The sequence below is a fragment of the Babylonia areolata genome, chromosome 21 (assembly GCF_041734735.1).
Source record: "Babylonia areolata isolate BAREFJ2019XMU chromosome 21, ASM4173473v1, whole genome shotgun sequence".
NCBI classification, from domain to species: domain Eukaryota; kingdom Metazoa; phylum Mollusca; class Gastropoda; order Neogastropoda; family Buccinidae; genus Babylonia; species Babylonia areolata.
The window spans coordinates 34,110,159-34,127,354 of NC_134896.1; the positions used below are offsets into that span (position 1 = coordinate 34,110,159).

The window sequence follows — 17,196 nt, forward strand, 5'->3', positions numbered from 1 at the left end:
CTCTCTCTCTCTCTCTCTCTCTCTCTTTGTCTCATCCTCCATTCCCCCCTCCAGTCTTCATCACACCGGCACCCCCAAGGATTCACACCCCCTGTTTGTCAGTCCCGGCACCATGACATGTTCTGAATGAAATGAACATAACGTAAATTAACACAGAACTGACAAAACGCACACCTGCATTCAACCCGCCCCCCCCACCCCCCACCCCGCCCCTTATCGTCTGCCTCCCCAGAAGAACCACCTCCTTCTTCCCCCTGCTCCCTCTTTCTGTCTCTTGACTCTCTCCCTGTCTGCCTACCCACCCACCCACTCACCCACCCACCCTCCTCTTCCAACCACCCTACTGCCCCCTCAATCCTCCCACTATCATCCTCCTCCTGCAGTGTTGTGCATCGACCTCGCGCACACACGCACACACATGCCCTCCCACCCCACCCCCCCAAAAAAAAAGTATTCCCTCTATACAAACCATGCCTCTTGCATAATCTAGGATCATACTCAGGCAGCTGGGTGGGGGGGGGGGGGTTGCGTAGGGGCAGGTGGTTGTTTTGTTTTTGATTTTTGGTGTGTATGGGGGGAGGGGACTGGGTGTTGGGGGTTGTGCATGCATGTATATATATATACCTCTACTGTGGTATGAAGTCCTCATTTACATCTTTTTGTGTGTGGTTTTTTTTTCAAAATATTTTTCATAAAACTAAAATTATTTCAAAATATTCTTGTCACTTGACAGATTAGTGGTCTGCTCTCCTTTCACCATTCCCCACCCCTCTAAACAAATGCACATATATATACTTATAGAGTCCCTTTTCTCACAGTTCACTTGAGTTTATATGTGTGTGGATGTGTGTGTCTGTGTATACTTTATGTTTGTATACGTGTGTGGGTTAATTGGTTTAAAATGTGAAGGGAAGATATTAAGGAAGAGGTCACACAAAAGAAGAGAAAAAAAAAAAGATCCACATGCTGCTAAAAGTTTGAAAAAAAAATCTTGTTCAGAAAGTTGATATAATTCAGTTTTTTATGCTATGAAGAACTATATAATATGCGCATATGTGTGTGTGTGTGTGGGTGTGTGTGTGTGTGTGAATTTATCAGAATGTGGGTTATGTGGTGGAGACAGTAGGGCAAGTGACTGGCATATTTGTGTTTGATAACCAAAAAAGAAAAAAAAACTTTTTGACAATAGAATATGTAACCTCAAAATTCATCACCAATAAATTATGGTTGAAGGTAATCTTTGATTTTCAGGGAATCGTCTTCATTTTCTGTGAACGTGTGCGCACACACATACATACGTGTGTGTGTGTGTGTGTGTTTTGTTTTTCTTTTTTTATACTTTGGTGATAACTGTGTTTTTTGTTCTGTTGCAGAAATTGTTGACGGCAATGTAAAAATGACGTTAGGTATGATCTGGACGATTATCCTGAGGTTTGCAATTCAAGACATCACAGTGGAAGGTGAGAATATGTATATATATATATATACATATATATATGTGTGTGTGTGTGTGTGTGTGTGGTAGTTCTTCACTGAGGTATTTTTCTTCTCACGGTAATTGCCTGGTACTAGTAATCCCAGCCCACAAGATGGTTATAAATATGTGTGCACGATATTGAAATAACTTTTCATACAGTTTTCAGTTTAATCTTTTCACAAGTCAGGGTGAATAATTTTGTTTTGTATAATATTGAGCATGACAACAATTTTATGATTACAGGTATATACCCAGCAGTGTGGCTTGTCATTGTGGATAATTGATTATTGGTATTGATATTTCTCTTCTCACCAATAAGTAGGACTGAATATGGGGATGATGTTCATTTTTTTTTTTTTATAGAAAAAATGCATGGTGACAGAGGCTGTTCATTTCCTCTGGTGGGTGAGGAGGTTTGAGGGAAGATGTAGATGGGAAGGGTATATATATATATTTTTTTTTTTTTCCCCTCCAAGTAAAGCTCAGGAGTTGGTAATGAGAGAAATGTCCTTTTTAAAAGCATACAAATGTATCTGTAATTTTTTTTTTTTTAAATTATTGGTAAAATAACACAACAATAAGACTATTTTGCTTTGCAGTAAACTGTCTGCCTGTCACTTTGTGAAAAAGATGGAACAAAAAAAGGATTGATAATGGCAAGATCTTGTTGCAGAAATGATCTGGAATTACGCATCTAGAATTAGAAGAAACATGCACTCAAGCATATGTGACCTACTCTTAGAGAATGTGATGAAACTAAAACTTTTATTCAACAATGTGGTTGCTGATTGTTGTATTCAAATGTGAATTAAAATGATCTCTGTGTGTGTGTGTGTGTGTGTGTGTGTGTGTTTGCAGAATTGACTGCCAAAGAAGGACTGCTGTTGTGGTGCCAGCGAAAAACAGCACCATACAAAAATGTCAATGTTCAGAACTTCCATCTTAGGTAATGAGTGGTGTTTGTAACAACTTTAAACAAGATTCATGTGCGTGTACATTATATCAGAGTGAGTGTGTGTGTGTGTGTTAGTGTGTATGTGTATTCATGTATGTGTGTGTGTGTTAGTGTGTATGTGTATTCATGTATGTGTGTGTGTTAGTGTGTATGTGTATTCATGTATGTGTGTGTGTGTGTGCTTGTCTGTACGTGTGGTTATGTGTGAAAAAGATGGACAGATGTTTGTAACACCTATCACCAGTTGATCAACGTTGACGCAGAATGCCCGGAAGTGGAACTGTATGAAGGGGAAATAAATCCTGTATTGTGCATCAAAAGTGAACTAACATACACAGTTTGACACAGATCTTTTCAAAACACCTCCACAACCTTACAGCAGCAGAGTACCACTAACGACGACCACCTCCTGGCGAACACCTTTAATGGGAAAAACTTTCCTGTTTCAGCTGGAAAGACGGCTTAGCGTTTTGCGCCCTGATTCACAGACACCGCCCTGAGCTCATAGACTATTACAAGCTGTCACGGGTAAAACAACGACTCCCCCCCACCCCACCCCCCGCCGCCCCCCTCTGCCCCCACCCTCCTCCTTTGTCTCTCTTTTGTTTCCTCCTCCACTTCTTTCAGGCCTTGCCGTTTTCTCCCCATCTCTTCAACTGCTGAGTTGCACAGTGGCTGGAATGATGTCTCCGTACCTTTTTTTTTTTTTTTTTTTTTTTGCTGACACTTTGCCTGACTTGTTCGTTTCTCTCTGCGTTGACAAGAATCATTAGTGTGCTCTGTCCTCTCTGTTCCCCTGTAGAGAAGCATTTGCATGTTACGTTCTTGGTTGTTCTTGCTGTTCTGAACTTGTAAGACTGTGAAAGCAGAGCATGAGGGTTTAAGCTCACGTAGCTTTTTAACAGCCAGACTGGAAAAAAAACACACCAGAAAACAACAGATTATGAGGACTCTAAAAGCATGAAAACAGAAGTGTGAAGATGTGCCGTCTTGGATCTGTTAAGGTCTATGTGTGTGTGTGTTTTATTATTTGGTTTCAGTTAGTGACTTGATGTTAATTAGTGACTTGACACAAGGTGCTTGTGTGTGTGTGTGTGTGTGTGTGTGTGTGTTTCATTATTCAGTTAAGATTGGTTACCTGACCTCACGAAGCAATTAAAGGAACAATGAAAGACAACAGATTTACTCAGAGGAAAGCAGAGTAGAAACCAAAAAAATGGTAGCGTAGAAAAGCACATGCATGAACTAGTTGCACACCTTGCCCTTCAGAAACATTGCTTGGTGGAAGGGGGCTTGAATTAAAAAAAGTGAATGGCCTGTGCTGGGTGCTGATAGTGGTATGAGAAGTAGACAGATCAGTGGGTGTTACAGCATGTGCATTTTTTTAAAAGTTTGAAACATGTGGTTAGATAGACTTGGATCAGAATGAATATCTCCCCCAATCCCCACCCATATCCCTGTGGGTTTTTTGTTGTTGTTTTTTTTATAACAGAAAGGAAACTTTGTCTCTCAGTAGAAGGTTGATGCACTTGCGAAAAACATTCTCAACTTGTGGCATATTTTCTTATCCTAGATTTTGTAACGATACGGGCTCAGTTGATTTCTTATGGGCTGCAAATGAAGGGTTGTGCTTACATCTTGCAGGGAGCAAACAGAGCGTGTTCTATATGTGTGTGATTTTAAAAAAAAAAAAAAAAAAAAGCATTGCCACTTACAATTGGTGAATGAATTTTATCACAATAATACTAATAGGCAGCCATGCACTTGTCTGATTTCTTAAATGTCAATCTGAGGGTCCCGGGTTTGAGTCACGGTGACGGCGCCTGGTGGGTAAAGGGTGGAGATTTTTACAATCTCCCAGGTCAACATATGTGCAGACCTGCTAGTGCCTGAACCCCCTTCGTGTTTATATGCAAGCAGAAGATCAAATAGGCACGTTAAAGATCCTGTAATCCATGTCAGCGTTCAGTTGGGTTATGGAAACAAGAACATACCCAGCATGCACACCCCCGAAAACGGAGTATGGCTGCCTACATGGCGGGGTAAAAACGGTCATACACGTAAAAGCCCACTCGTGTGCATACGAGTGAACGCAGAAGAAGAAGATTCTTAGCAGTAAAACAGGGTAAAGAGAAGAACGTGCCATAAACTGCATCAGTCCCAAAAGCTTCAGTGGAATCATTCATTTTTTTCATCTTTTTAATTGTTTAAAGAGGCAGGTGGTACTTCTTCTTCTTCGAACCCAGGACCCTCAGATAGACAGTCCAACGCTTTAACCACTCGGCTATTGCGCCCGTCAACAGGTGGTACAACAGTACCAGTGTACTTTCCATACCAAGTAACAGGAGAAACCAAAGAAGCTTTCTGGAATTCTTTGCTAAAAAAAAAAAAGGGGGGGGGGGGGGGAATTCAGTTTTGTTAACTATATTTTGCACAGTAAAATACCTTGATGTGATTGAGTATAAATGTTACCCCCCAGAAATGAATGACCAGTTTGGTTGTTAACATGCTTGCAGTTTGAATGTTGAAATTTTTAGAGTCCATGAGCTGGTAACCATTAATGTTATTTTTAATACACATTCTTCATTTCTTGTCCTGAACTGTTTGAGAAGGTTTGAACTTTGATGTGTGTGTGTGAGTGTTGTTGATTTTTCTTTCTTGGATGCATCTTGTGAACTAAAAAAAGAAAAGGAAAAAATGTTTTTGTTGTGAGGTATTCTTTGATTGCAGCAATTCATGTTTCTTAGGTAATCTTATCGATAAAAAGAAATGATTAGTGAAACCTGGATATTTTATTTTGAAATGTTGTTTTGACAGGTTAGCCAGTTGTCTTTTCCGGCTTGAATGGACACAGTTCCTTTATTTTATTCTCACAGTTTCTTTATCTTTCATGTGACCCTGACTTTACTTCATAGTCAAAGCATAATTTCATTCCTTCATTTTCTAAAAATTATGGCAGAAATGTTTTGTGGTCAGTATGTTTGCACTGGAAAAGATGATGCTTCATCACTACCAATTAATGAATATATATTTTAGGAAGTAGAAAAGATGATTTCTCAAAATGATGAGATCAAAAAGAAGGCTGTTTTTTAGGGTGAGTGGGGGATCTGTTTTGTTTTGTTTGCACGATAGACGGCTTTTGAGGACGCTGAGGAATCATGTTAAACGGACCGTTTTTCACATTGTAACAAAGCTTGACAGCTCCAGCGAATTTCACGCTCAATAGGAAATTGAACAACCTTCACCCATTGACGAGTTTGAAGTGACTGAGTCCACTGTGTTGTTTTGACACAAACTGAATCGTGTGACCGAGAGCATTGAGTCTGAAATATTCAGTGCTGGGGAGTGTGTTTCTATGGAGAACCTTGGTGGTGAATGAAGTTAGAGTATGTTCCTGTCAGCCAAACACCTGCTTTTTAAATTTGCTACAGACGCAGAATACCTCACAAGATCATGAAAAAGACAAACTGGTGTTCCACTCCCCTCCTTGGAACAGCAGTTTGGCTGTCCAGTCTCTTCGCTTGCTGTTTAAAAAAAAAAAAGAAAAAGAAAAAACAGCCTGTTCCACCCCACCCCCCATGCCCCCTGCCCCCACCCCCCACCTCCCTCAGCAGTGGTCCCCATGCAGGATGACATACTAACCCGTGTGTGTGTGAAAGGTGATGTTTTTTCCCTCTCTCAGATGCGGCCTCTCCACTTGATCTGCATGTGTTTGACTTGTCCTTGCCTTGCTTTTCCAGTTTTAAAGATGGGCTGGCCTTCTGTGCCCTTATACACAGACACCGGCCTGAACTTATTGACTACCACTCACTGTCCAAGGTGAGCATCATGATGACTTCGATCGGGTGGAAAACAAAACAAAAATCAATCCACCAAACCCGTTCATAGCCCACCCAGCCACAGACAAGGTTCAGAGCTCATTAGGTTGGTTCATTCATATGTCGTCATCAGACTGGTGTTTATGGGCAGTAACTTTGGTTTTTTGGGTGGGTGGTGAGGGAAGATACAGAAGTTGTCTCTCCCTTTTTTTTTTTCTTTTTTTTTTCATTTCAGCCTTTTGTAAATATATATATATATAAATATATATATATATATATATATATATTTTTTTTTTTTTTTTTTTTTTTTTAAATTATATATGTATTAAAGAAAAAAACAACTGTGATGCAAATTACTGTCGTTCTCGATTTGGCTTGTCCAGCTACACCTAAACATGTATTGCAGGCATTAACCTGACAAAACTGCAAATCTTGTGTTTTGCTGACAGAAACAGAAGATTTCATTTCCTCTTTTAGGAATGCTGGCCATTGAAATAAGCTTCTCAAAAATTCAAATTTCTGAAGTAAACATCATGGGTTTACCGTGCACTGCATCTTAATTCACTTTCTGACATACACACACACTGCTTAAAAAAACATGTTTACTTTACACACTGCCAGTTAAGAAATGTGGATTTGCGGATATGTGTCTTTCTTTAAGAAATAATTACTTGTTTTATCTTTCTACAACCCACCTTGAAAAAAAAAAAAAAAAAATTTCACACTCACACTCGCACACATACGCATGTGGGGATAACAAAATCGTAAACACTCCTGTGAACTAGAACACATGATTATATGATTCGAGTGCTGGTTTTCAGGCAAAGTATTAGACTGTGGAATGAAGATTCTTCATTACTTCAGGGTTTGTGAGGCAGTTGCTCTGTAGTGATGCTCCGCACTAGGAAGCAAGTGTCAGCAGGTTACAGTCCCATTTGTGGACCATGGTTTGTTTGTTTGGTTTTTTATCCCTCCTTTACTCAACTCTGAGAGGTGGTCTGGGTGCTAGTTTTTTTCAGATAAGACTATGAACCGAGGTCTCTTGAGCATGCTTAACAGAACTCGCAACAAAAAAAGTCCTGAGAAAGAGAGAAAAAAAAAAAAAAAAGGTGGGACTACACTCTCTTCTCCCCCACCCTCCAGGGGAGATCATCCGGAATTTCACACAGACAAATCTGTTGTGAAAAAAAGTATTCCAACACAATACAATACAATACAGTAAAATAAGGTACAGTACAAACAATACTGTACAATACAATGCAATACAGTTCAGGAATGCTAGTTTAAATATACAATACAATACAGTTCAGGAATGTACAATACAATACAATACAGTTCAGGAATGCTACTGCTAGTTTGGATTTCGGAGGAAGTCTCTTGCAGATCTGCTTGCAGGCACATGACGTACATGTGTGACAGTGTGTGTGGTCGCATGACAGTTGTGGGTGGCATTCCTTTTGCATGCATATGTTGTTGATGCAGCATGTGGTCGCTTGAAATATGAATAAGTGGATTGACACATCTGTGAAATTTATGCTTGTCCATCATAAGATGGCATGTTTATAGGAGATGTGTTCTGAAATTATAGAAGAAACATTTCACAAGAAAGGTGATGTGTCTGCAAGAATGCTGTGTCTGCTTACTTGTGCGGACACACATGCTCTCTCTCTCTCTCTCTCTCTCTCTCTCTCTCTCTCTCTCTCATTCTCTCTCTGAGATGGAAGAGAGAAAATTATTAGGGAGAGGCAATTTGGAAGACATCAACTGCATGATTGAGCCCCCACTGCAAATGAAAGTAGCAGATAGCTAGACTTACAGCATGTATAAAAGTTGTTTACAGTCAGATGGATAGCATTTGTGGATTGTTTTTGAGAGCAAGAAAAGTTTGTACTTTTTGGGAAAAAACTAAATTTTAAAGTTTGTGATCTGCAGGGGTAACTGAGTAGGGGAGACAGTAAAGGAGTGTAAAATATGTATGTCATAGCTGTACACAAGATCGAAAGCTCATGTCATGTTTTTGATAAGTAGAGTAGTGGCCATTTTATGAGAAACCAATAAAACATTATATATGGGTTTGGTTTTTTTTTTTAGACATAATGCAAAACAGAATATTATGATGGTGACTGTCATTACAGTTCATTGCCTGTTGTTGATGATAGTGTTTGTGATGGCAAATGTTATGTTCCACAAAATAGTCTGAAATTTCTCAGTGTGTCTTTGTGTCTCTGTCTGTCTGTCTGTCTGTCTCTCTCTCTCTCTCTCTCTCTCTCTCTCTCTCTCTGAAAGATTTACATAAAATGGAGTGTGTAAAGTATAGAATGTTTGAGTATTAATTTTTTGTTGCCATTTCAGATATCAACATAACAAAGCTATGTTCATGATCTGTGCATTGTTTGAAATGTACGCCACATAGACATAAAAAAAAAAAAAGAAACACAAGATTTCTTTCTTTTTCTTCTTTGTGGGCTGCAACCTCCCACATTCACTTGTATGTGCACGAGTGGGCTTTTACGTGTATAACCGTTTTTACCCCACCATGTAGGCAGCCATACTCCATTTTCAGGGATGTCCATGCTGAGTATGTTCTTTCCATAACCCACCGAACGCTGACATGGATTGCAGGATCTTTAACGTGCGTATTTGATCTTCTGGGGGTTCAGGCACTGGCAGGTCTGCACATGTGTTGACCTGGGAGAACTGAAAAATCTCCACCCTTTACCCACCAGGCGGCGCTACCAAGATTTGAACCTGGGACCCTCAGATTGAAAGTCCAACACTTTAACCACTCGGCTATTGCACCCGTCAAAACACAAGATTTAACGAAGGCCTAAGCATATATATGCATACAGCATGCGACATGCACGTTGAAAACATAAACATCATTGCAATATGCAAGACATACATGTACAAGGCATATATTCATAACAATATGCAAAAACAGACATATACAAACATATATTACACATCATTGCTATGTACAAGCATACTTTCATCACGTTACAATATGCAAAACAAACACATACAAGTGTACATATTACACATCATTACTTGCAGTGTGCAAGATCGTTATCATTCAGTCTGTTGATTTCTGTTATTCAGCCTCGATGTTTGTGGAGGTGCTTGAGAGGATGTGTAGATTTTCCTATTTACCAAGTGAAAAAGACTGATTACCAGTCTTCATTTACAGAGAAAAAAAATTGAATAGATTGTTTTTTTAGAAATATGTTGGAGGAAGTGGAGAGCATTGCTCAGTGTTCTTTACAGTGGGGAGGGTGTGCTGGCCTGCTTTTGTGGGGGACTTTTCATCGCTCACTGAGCAAGAAATAGGTCATATGGCGTTATGGGTTGCCCACCACCATAACTGGGTTCTCTGAGTTTTCACTGCCTTTTTGTTCAGACAACTTTTCGGCAGAGTTTATAAATAGATCAGTTCAAATATCTAATGGCAGATATGTGACAAGAAACATGCTCAAAGTAAACATAGAAGCAAATAATAAGTGTAATCATAAAACCAAACATATCTTGTCACCGAAAATGTTCAAAATCCTTTTGGCATAGCAGCGATTTCCATGATGAAATTTTAGCCTTTCAGTGACCTGGGGAAAAAAAGGAAATGGAGATGCACATGCGCACACAGTTCTCGCTAAAAAAAAATAACCGGGGAACCTCCATGAAAATCTGATGAAAAGTGGGTCTGCACCCCCTCCCTAATATCAAATGACAGCCTCTGTGGAGATGTCAGTCACTCACGCTGTGGTTTGTTGGTTTTTTGGGGTTTGGGGTTGTTGTTTTTTAATGAATGACCACTTGTCAGCGTGCATGACTGTTGATTTTTATTCGTTGCTGGCTGTGTGGGTTGCCAGGACAACCCCCTGGAGAACCTCAACACTGCCTTTGACATCGCAGAGAAACACCTGGACATCCCCCGAATGTTGGACCCTGAGGGTAGGTACCCCCGGTGTATCTGGACAGACCCCACCTGCACCATCCACCCATCCATCCCTCTACCTTCTTCTTCTTCTTCTTCTGCGTTCATGGGCTGCAACTCCCACGTTCACTCGCATGTACACGAGTGGGCTTTTACGTGCATGACTGTTTTTACCCCGCCATGTAGGCAGCCATACTCCACTTTTGGGGGTGTGCATGCTGGGTATGTTCTTGTTTCCATAACCCACCGAACGCTGACGTGGATTACAGGATCTTTAACGTGCGCATTTGATCTTCTGCATGCATTTACACACGAAGGGGGTTCAGGCACTAGCAGGTCTGCACATATGTTGACCTGGGAGATCATAAAAAATCTCCACCCTTTACCCACCAGGCGCCGTCACCATGATTCGAACCAGGGACCCTCCGATTGAAAGTCCAACACTTTAACCACTCAGCTATTGCGCCCGTCATCCCTCTACCTACCTTGCTTCTTATGGTGTCTTGTTGTTTTATCATTTTTATCCTGTGCTCCTTCATTCATGCCTTCTTCCTGTGCAGGTTTGGGTGTTTTTTTTATCGTTTTTGTGTGTGTGTGTGTGTGTTCGTGTCATGTCTTATCTTCACTTTTTATCCTGTGCTTCTTGATTCGTACCTTCTTCCAGTGCCAGGGGGTTTTTGGGTTTGGTTTTGTTTTTTTTCAAACCTGCCTACGGGTTCGTGAATTTTGCAACTCTTGTACCGTGATTTTTGATTGAGTACTGTGACATGCAGTATTGACTAAAGATACACCACAGATTTGATTTGAGTATATGACATGCAATATGGATTAACCCTTTGAGCCCGGAGTTCCTGAGCAATTTTAACCCTTCTACCTGAGCTCCTGAGCCAAAATTTGCAAATAATTGGTATTAAAACCCTTTGAGCCCTGACCACCGCTTTACCGGTGGCAGAGAAAAATGACATAATGCCCAGCCACCGGTTGAGCGGTGCGTAAACACTTGAAGCGTGCAGTCTCGACCTGGCCTGTCAGGGCAGAAATCAGGGACAAAACGTGTGAGAAAACAACTGTACACAACACAGCAAGTAATTGATATGCTTAATGATTTATCGGAAGTAGAGTATGACAATGATTACTCTGATAGTGAGGTGGAATTCGAATCGGATGATTTTGCTACAGATAGTGATGTTGAAAATGAATCCGAGCATGCAGAATCAGTTGATCAAAGGAGGCGTGTCAGGTTGAGACTCTGCACACTTCATGGTAGAAATCAATCTTTTTTATCCAAAGCACATGCACAAAACACAGTGAAAAGGCGCGGCAATGTTGGTACTACGTTCGCTGACGTCAGAATATTACGGTTTTTCTGATTGGCTCTTCAATATAAGTCAACCAATAGCAAAACACGACACAAGTGTTTACGCACTGCTCAACCGGTGGCCAGGCATTATGCCACCCTTCCCCACCACCGGTAAAGCGGTGGTCAGGGCTCAAAAGGTTAAAGATACATCACAGATTCGATTTGAGTACTGTGACATGTAATATGGACTAAAGAGATATATACATTGGATTTCAGTACTGTGATACGCAATATTGACTAAAGATACACCACAGTTTCATTTTGAGTACCCTGACATACAATATTGACTAAAGATACATCACAGATTCGATTTCAGTACTGTAATATGCGGAACTGACTTTAAAGATACACCACAGATTTGTTTTGAGCATTGTGACATGCAATATGGACTAAAGATACATCACAGATTCGATTTGAGTACTGTGATATGCAGTATTGACTAAAGATACACCACAGATTCAATTTGAGTACTGTGATATGCAGTATTGACTAAAGATATACCACAGATTCGTTTTGAGTATGTGACGTGCAGTATTGACTAAAGATACATCACTGATTGGATTTGAGTACTGTGACATGCAATATTGACTAAAGGACACCACAAGATTCGATTGATTAATGTGACATGCAATACTGACTACTGTAACTTGCAATATTGACAAAAGATACACCACAGATTTAAATGAGTACTGTAATGTGCAATATTGACCAAAGATACACCACAGATTCAGTTCAGTATTGTGATATGGAATATTGTATAAAGATACACCACAGACCATGAAAAAGAAAAGAGAGAGAAAAATGAAACAGAACACCAACCTGTCATTCATCTACTCACTATTATTTATCGACTGAAATTGTATTTTGTGACATAGTGAACTCCAAGCCTGACAAGTACTCCATGAAATTGTTTCATTCTTTCCAACAACCATGGTGAACTTAGCATCCACTCACTCTGATTATCGACTGAAATTGTTTGTTTCTTTGAGACATAGTGAACTCCAAGCCTGACGAGCACTCCATGAAGGAGTGATGGCCTAGAGGTAACGCATCCGCGTAGGAAGCGAGAGAATCTGAGCACGCTGGCTCGAATCACGGCTCAGCCGCCGATATTTTCTCCCCCTCCACTAGACCTTCAGTGGTTGTCTGGACGCTAGTCATTCGGATGAGACGATAAATCGAGGTCCCGTGTGCAGCATGTAAAAGAACCCACAGCAAAACAAAGGGGTTGTTCCTGGCAAAATTCTGTAGAAAAATCCACTTAGGTAGGGAAAACAAATAAAGCTGCACGCAGGAAAAAATACAAAAAAATGGGTGGCGCTGTAGTGTAGCGACGCGCTCTCCCTGGGGAGAGCAGCCCGAATTTCACCCAGAGAAATCTGTTGTGATAAAAAGAAAAGAAAAGAAAAAAGAAATTGTTTTGTTTCTTTCAGACATGGTGAACTCGGCCAAGCCTGACGAGCGCTCGGTGATGGCCTATGTGTCCTCCTACTACCACGCCTTCTCGGGGGCCCAGCAGGCAGAGACGGCCGCCAACCGCATCTGCAAGGTGCTGAAGGTCAACCAGGACAACGAGAGACTGATGGAGGAGTACGAACGCCTGGCCAGTGACGTGAGTGTCTTGAGAGCCTCTTGTTGCCGGCTTTTGAAAAGTGTTGGATGTTGGGGGGTTGGGGTTTTTTTTTTGTTTTTTGGGTGTTTTTTTTTTAATGGAACTATTGTAAGTATTTGATTAGGAGTTTGCTGGCTTTAGAAAAGTGTTAGATGCTTTTCTTTTTTTATCTTTTTTTCAGAACTGTTTTCGAAAATGGAACTGTTGTAATTGTAAAGCACTCAGGGCAAAATTGTTTGATTAGGCGCATATGAATAAACTTTTTATTACTATTATTATTTTGGGCGATGGTGATGGTGAGTCTTTATGAATAAAGACCGGCTTGACTTGAGCCTTGTAAGTAAAGACTGACTTGACTTGAGCCCTTGTAAGTAAAGACTGACTTGACTTGAGCCTTGTAAGTAAAGACTGACTTGACTTGACCCTTGTAAGTAAAGACTGACTTGACTTGACCCTTGTAAGTAAAGACTGACTTGACTTGAGCCTTGTAATTAAAGACTGACTTGACTTGAGCCTTGTAAGTAAAGACTGACTTGACTTGACCCTTGTAAGTAAAGACCGACTTGACTTGAGCCTTGTAAGTAAAGACTGACTTGACTTGAGCCTTGTAAGTAAAGACTGACTTGAGCCTTGTAAGTAAAGACTGACTTGACTTGAGCCTTGTAAGTAAAGACTGACTTGACTTGAGCCTTGTAAGTAAAGACTGACTTGACTTGAGCCTTGTAAGTAAAGACTGACTTGACTTGAGCCTTGTAAGTAAAGACTGACTTGAGCCTTGTAAGTAAAGACCGACTTGACTTGAGCCTTGTAAGTAAAGACTGACTTGAGCCTTGTAAGTAAAGACTGACTTGACTTGAGCCTTGTAAGTAAAGACTGACTTGACTTGAGCCTTGTAAGTAAAGACTGACTTGACTTGAGCCTCACCAATAAAGACTTTGACTTTACCCCTGTAAATAAAGAATTTGACCTGAATAGACCCCTTGTAAATAAAGAATTTGACCTGAATAGACCCCTTGTAAATAAAGAATTTGACCTGAATAGACCCCTTGTAAATAAAGAATTTGACCTGAATAGACCCCTTGTAAATAAAGAATTTGACCTGAATAGACCCCTTGTAAATAAAGAATTTGACCTGAATAGACCCTTGAAAATAAAGAATCAGACTTGACTTGTTCAGCATATTCCCAGCCCTATCTGCTATCCCAATCAACGAAAATATTCACTTTGACTCAACGTGTGTGTTCGTTCGTTCGCTCGCAGCTGCTGGAATGGATCCGCCGCACCCGCCCCTGGCTGGAGAACCGAACCACGGACAACACGCTGCCCGGCACCCGCCGCAAGCTGGACGAATTTCGCGACTACCGCCGCAAGCAGAAGCCCCCCAAGCTGGAAGACAAGGCCAAGCTGGAGAACTCTTTCAACACGCTACAGACTCGCCTGCGTCTCTCCAACCGCCCCGCCTACCTCCCCACAGAGGGGAAAATGGTTTCGGTCAGTTGTTTGTGTGTGTGTGTGTGTGTTTTGGGTTTTTTTTGGTTTTTTTGACTCACTTGTGTAAACAAAGTGAGTCTGTGTTTTAACCCGGTGTTCGGTTGTCTGTGTGTATGTGTGTCCGTGTGTCTGTGTGTCCGTGGTAAACTTTAACATTGACATTTTCTCTGCAAATACTTTGTCAGTTGACACCAAATTTGGCATAAAAATAGGAAAAATTCAGTTTTTTCCAGTCATCTTGTTTAAAACAATATTGCAACTCTGGGATGGGCACACACACACAAAAAAAAAAGAAGCCTAATTATATGCAAACTGCATTTACTGTCATATTTATATTTTTTTGTATTCTCTAAACTTGGCACTTTGACCTCTTATTCTGACACAACAACAAGAGGAGTCATTATTATCATTTTTTGTTCAAACAGGAACTTCTTTTGCTAAGCATGGAATTTTTATTTATTTTGCAAACGTTTTGGTGCAGGTAGTAAAGAAGGGAAATTACTCTGTAATTAATGATAGGGGACTTAATTTATCACAAGTGAGTCTTGAAGGCCTTGCCTCTCTTGTTTGGTTTTTGTTTGGTTTGGCTGGCACCCAAGCCGCATTGTCTTGAAATTGCCTATCTTGTACTTGGAGGGAGTTACCACTTTTTATTGTTTATTCTCAAGGCCTGACTAAGCGCGTTGGGTTACGCTGCTGGTCAGGCATCTGCTCGGCAGATGTGGTGTAGCGTATATGGATTTGTCCGAACGCAGTGACGCCTCCTTGAGCTACTGAAACTGAAACTGAAACTATTGTTTATTATTGGTTTCGGTCAGTTGTCTTGAGTCTTTTGGGGAGGGGAGGGCATTGGGGGTTGAGGTAGGGGGAGGGCGGGGGAGAGTGTAGGAGGGGGGAGGCTTGTGGTACTTTTCTTTGTCTTGTTTACTGGCGTGGTTTTGTAGTTTGTTTATTCTAATTGTAATCATGGAGGGGTTGTGGGTTTTTTTTTTCATGTAATCTTATTCACATTTTCAGGTGAATTCTTGAAAGATTCTGAAAGCAGTTCATGTAAATGGAAAGTGCACAAGTATTAATAATTCCCCATCTCATTGATTTCAGGAATGGTTTTATGTATTCCTTTTCATCATCAAAATTGCAATTAAAGAAACTTATGGAATAGAAATTAATGCACTTCAAACCTGCCAAAGGTACTTCACCTCTCTCTTCCACCCACCTGTCTTGTTTTTTCTTTTACATGTTTTTTTGTTTTTGTTGTTTTTTTTTTGGGGGGTTGTTGTTTTTTTTTGTTGGTTTTTTGTTTTTAGTAGTTTGAAACTTAAAAGGATACTTGATATGGTGACATTGAAATCACAATATAAAGGGTAAATTGAAAACATTATGAGCATTGTTTGTGTGTGCTTGATATATGATTATGATTGTTGTGCGTGCGTGGTATATTATTATGAATGCTGTTACGTGTGCGTGACATATGATTATGATTGTTGTTATGTGTGCAAGATATATGATTAGCATTGTTGTTATGTGTGCAGGATATATGATAGTTATCATTGTTGTGTGTGTGTGTGATATACAATTATGATTGTTGCTTTGTGTGCAGGATATACAGTTGTGATTGTTGCTATGTGTGCATGATGTATGATTATGATTGTTGCTATGTGTGCATGATATATGATTATGATTGTTGCTATGTGTGCAGGATATACAGTTACGATTGTTGCTATGTGTGCAGGATATTGCCAATGCCTGGAAAGGATTGGAGCACGCTGAGAAAGGTTTCGAGGAGTGGCTGTTGTCTGAACTACAAAGGTTGGCACTGTTTGTTTTGTTGTTGCTATTGTTGTTTGGGGTTTTTTTTTTTTGGTTGTTATTGTTGTTGTTGTTTTGTTGTTGGTTTTTTTGTTTGGGGGTTGTTGTTTTTTGCTTGTTTTTTTTGTTTTTCTGTGTTGTTGGGTTTTTTGGTGGTTTGTTTTTTTTGTTTTTTTTTTTTTGTTTTTCTGTGTTTTGTTTGGGTAGGTGGGCTTTATCTGTTTACTTTTGTTACCTTTTTTTTTTTTCTTTTTTCACCGTTTAACCTTTCCAAAAAAAGGGGGGCGGGGCATAATGGAAAAGGATGATGATTGACAACTGTCTTGTCCACAGTCAGGTTTGAATATATTCACCTTCAGTTTTCAACTGAAATCAAGACATATGTGAGTGTGTGTGTTTTTTTAAAGAATTTTTAAAATTCTCACAGTTGTCTATGCGTTTCCATAGAATAAATCCCAGACCTCACAGTCCAGAAATCCAGGATTGCACAGGAGTAAATCAGGGTTCCCCAAAACCACCCGTGGGATCAGGTCTTCTTCTGGAAAAAATCTTCCGGATCTTGGTTTACCCAAGGACAATTTGGGATTCTTCCAGGAGAAATCGAGATCTGAGTTTTCTCCTTGGAGAATCATGAATCTTGATTTGCACTGATATAATCCAGGATTGCCGCGACTGCAAGAGATTCAAGATTCAAAAAAAACTTTTGTTACTCAAGGATAAAGATTTTAGGCATTGCCTAGTCTTCC

The 17,196-nt window shown here is 40.2% G+C and overlaps 1 protein-coding gene across 1 annotated transcript in view; it reads left to right on the top strand.

Annotated features, from left to right (window-relative positions):
• Nucleotides 1-17,196, top strand: part of LOC143296464 (alpha-actinin-like) — a 69,692-nt gene that overhangs the window by 12,668 nt on the left and 39,828 nt on the right. Inside the window, exons 3-9 of the mRNA XM_076608409.1 lie at nucleotides 1,374-1,460; nucleotides 2,336-2,423; nucleotides 2,882-2,960; nucleotides 10,114-10,195; nucleotides 12,972-13,150; nucleotides 14,411-14,641; nucleotides 16,374-16,450. Of these exons, the coding sequence (XP_076464524.1) occupies nucleotides 1,374-1,460; nucleotides 2,336-2,423; nucleotides 2,882-2,960; nucleotides 10,114-10,195; nucleotides 12,972-13,150; nucleotides 14,411-14,641; nucleotides 16,374-16,450 (823 nt within the window). The remainder of the gene's footprint in view (nucleotides 1-1,373; nucleotides 1,461-2,335; nucleotides 2,424-2,881; nucleotides 2,961-10,113; nucleotides 10,196-12,971; nucleotides 13,151-14,410; nucleotides 14,642-16,373; nucleotides 16,451-17,196) is intronic.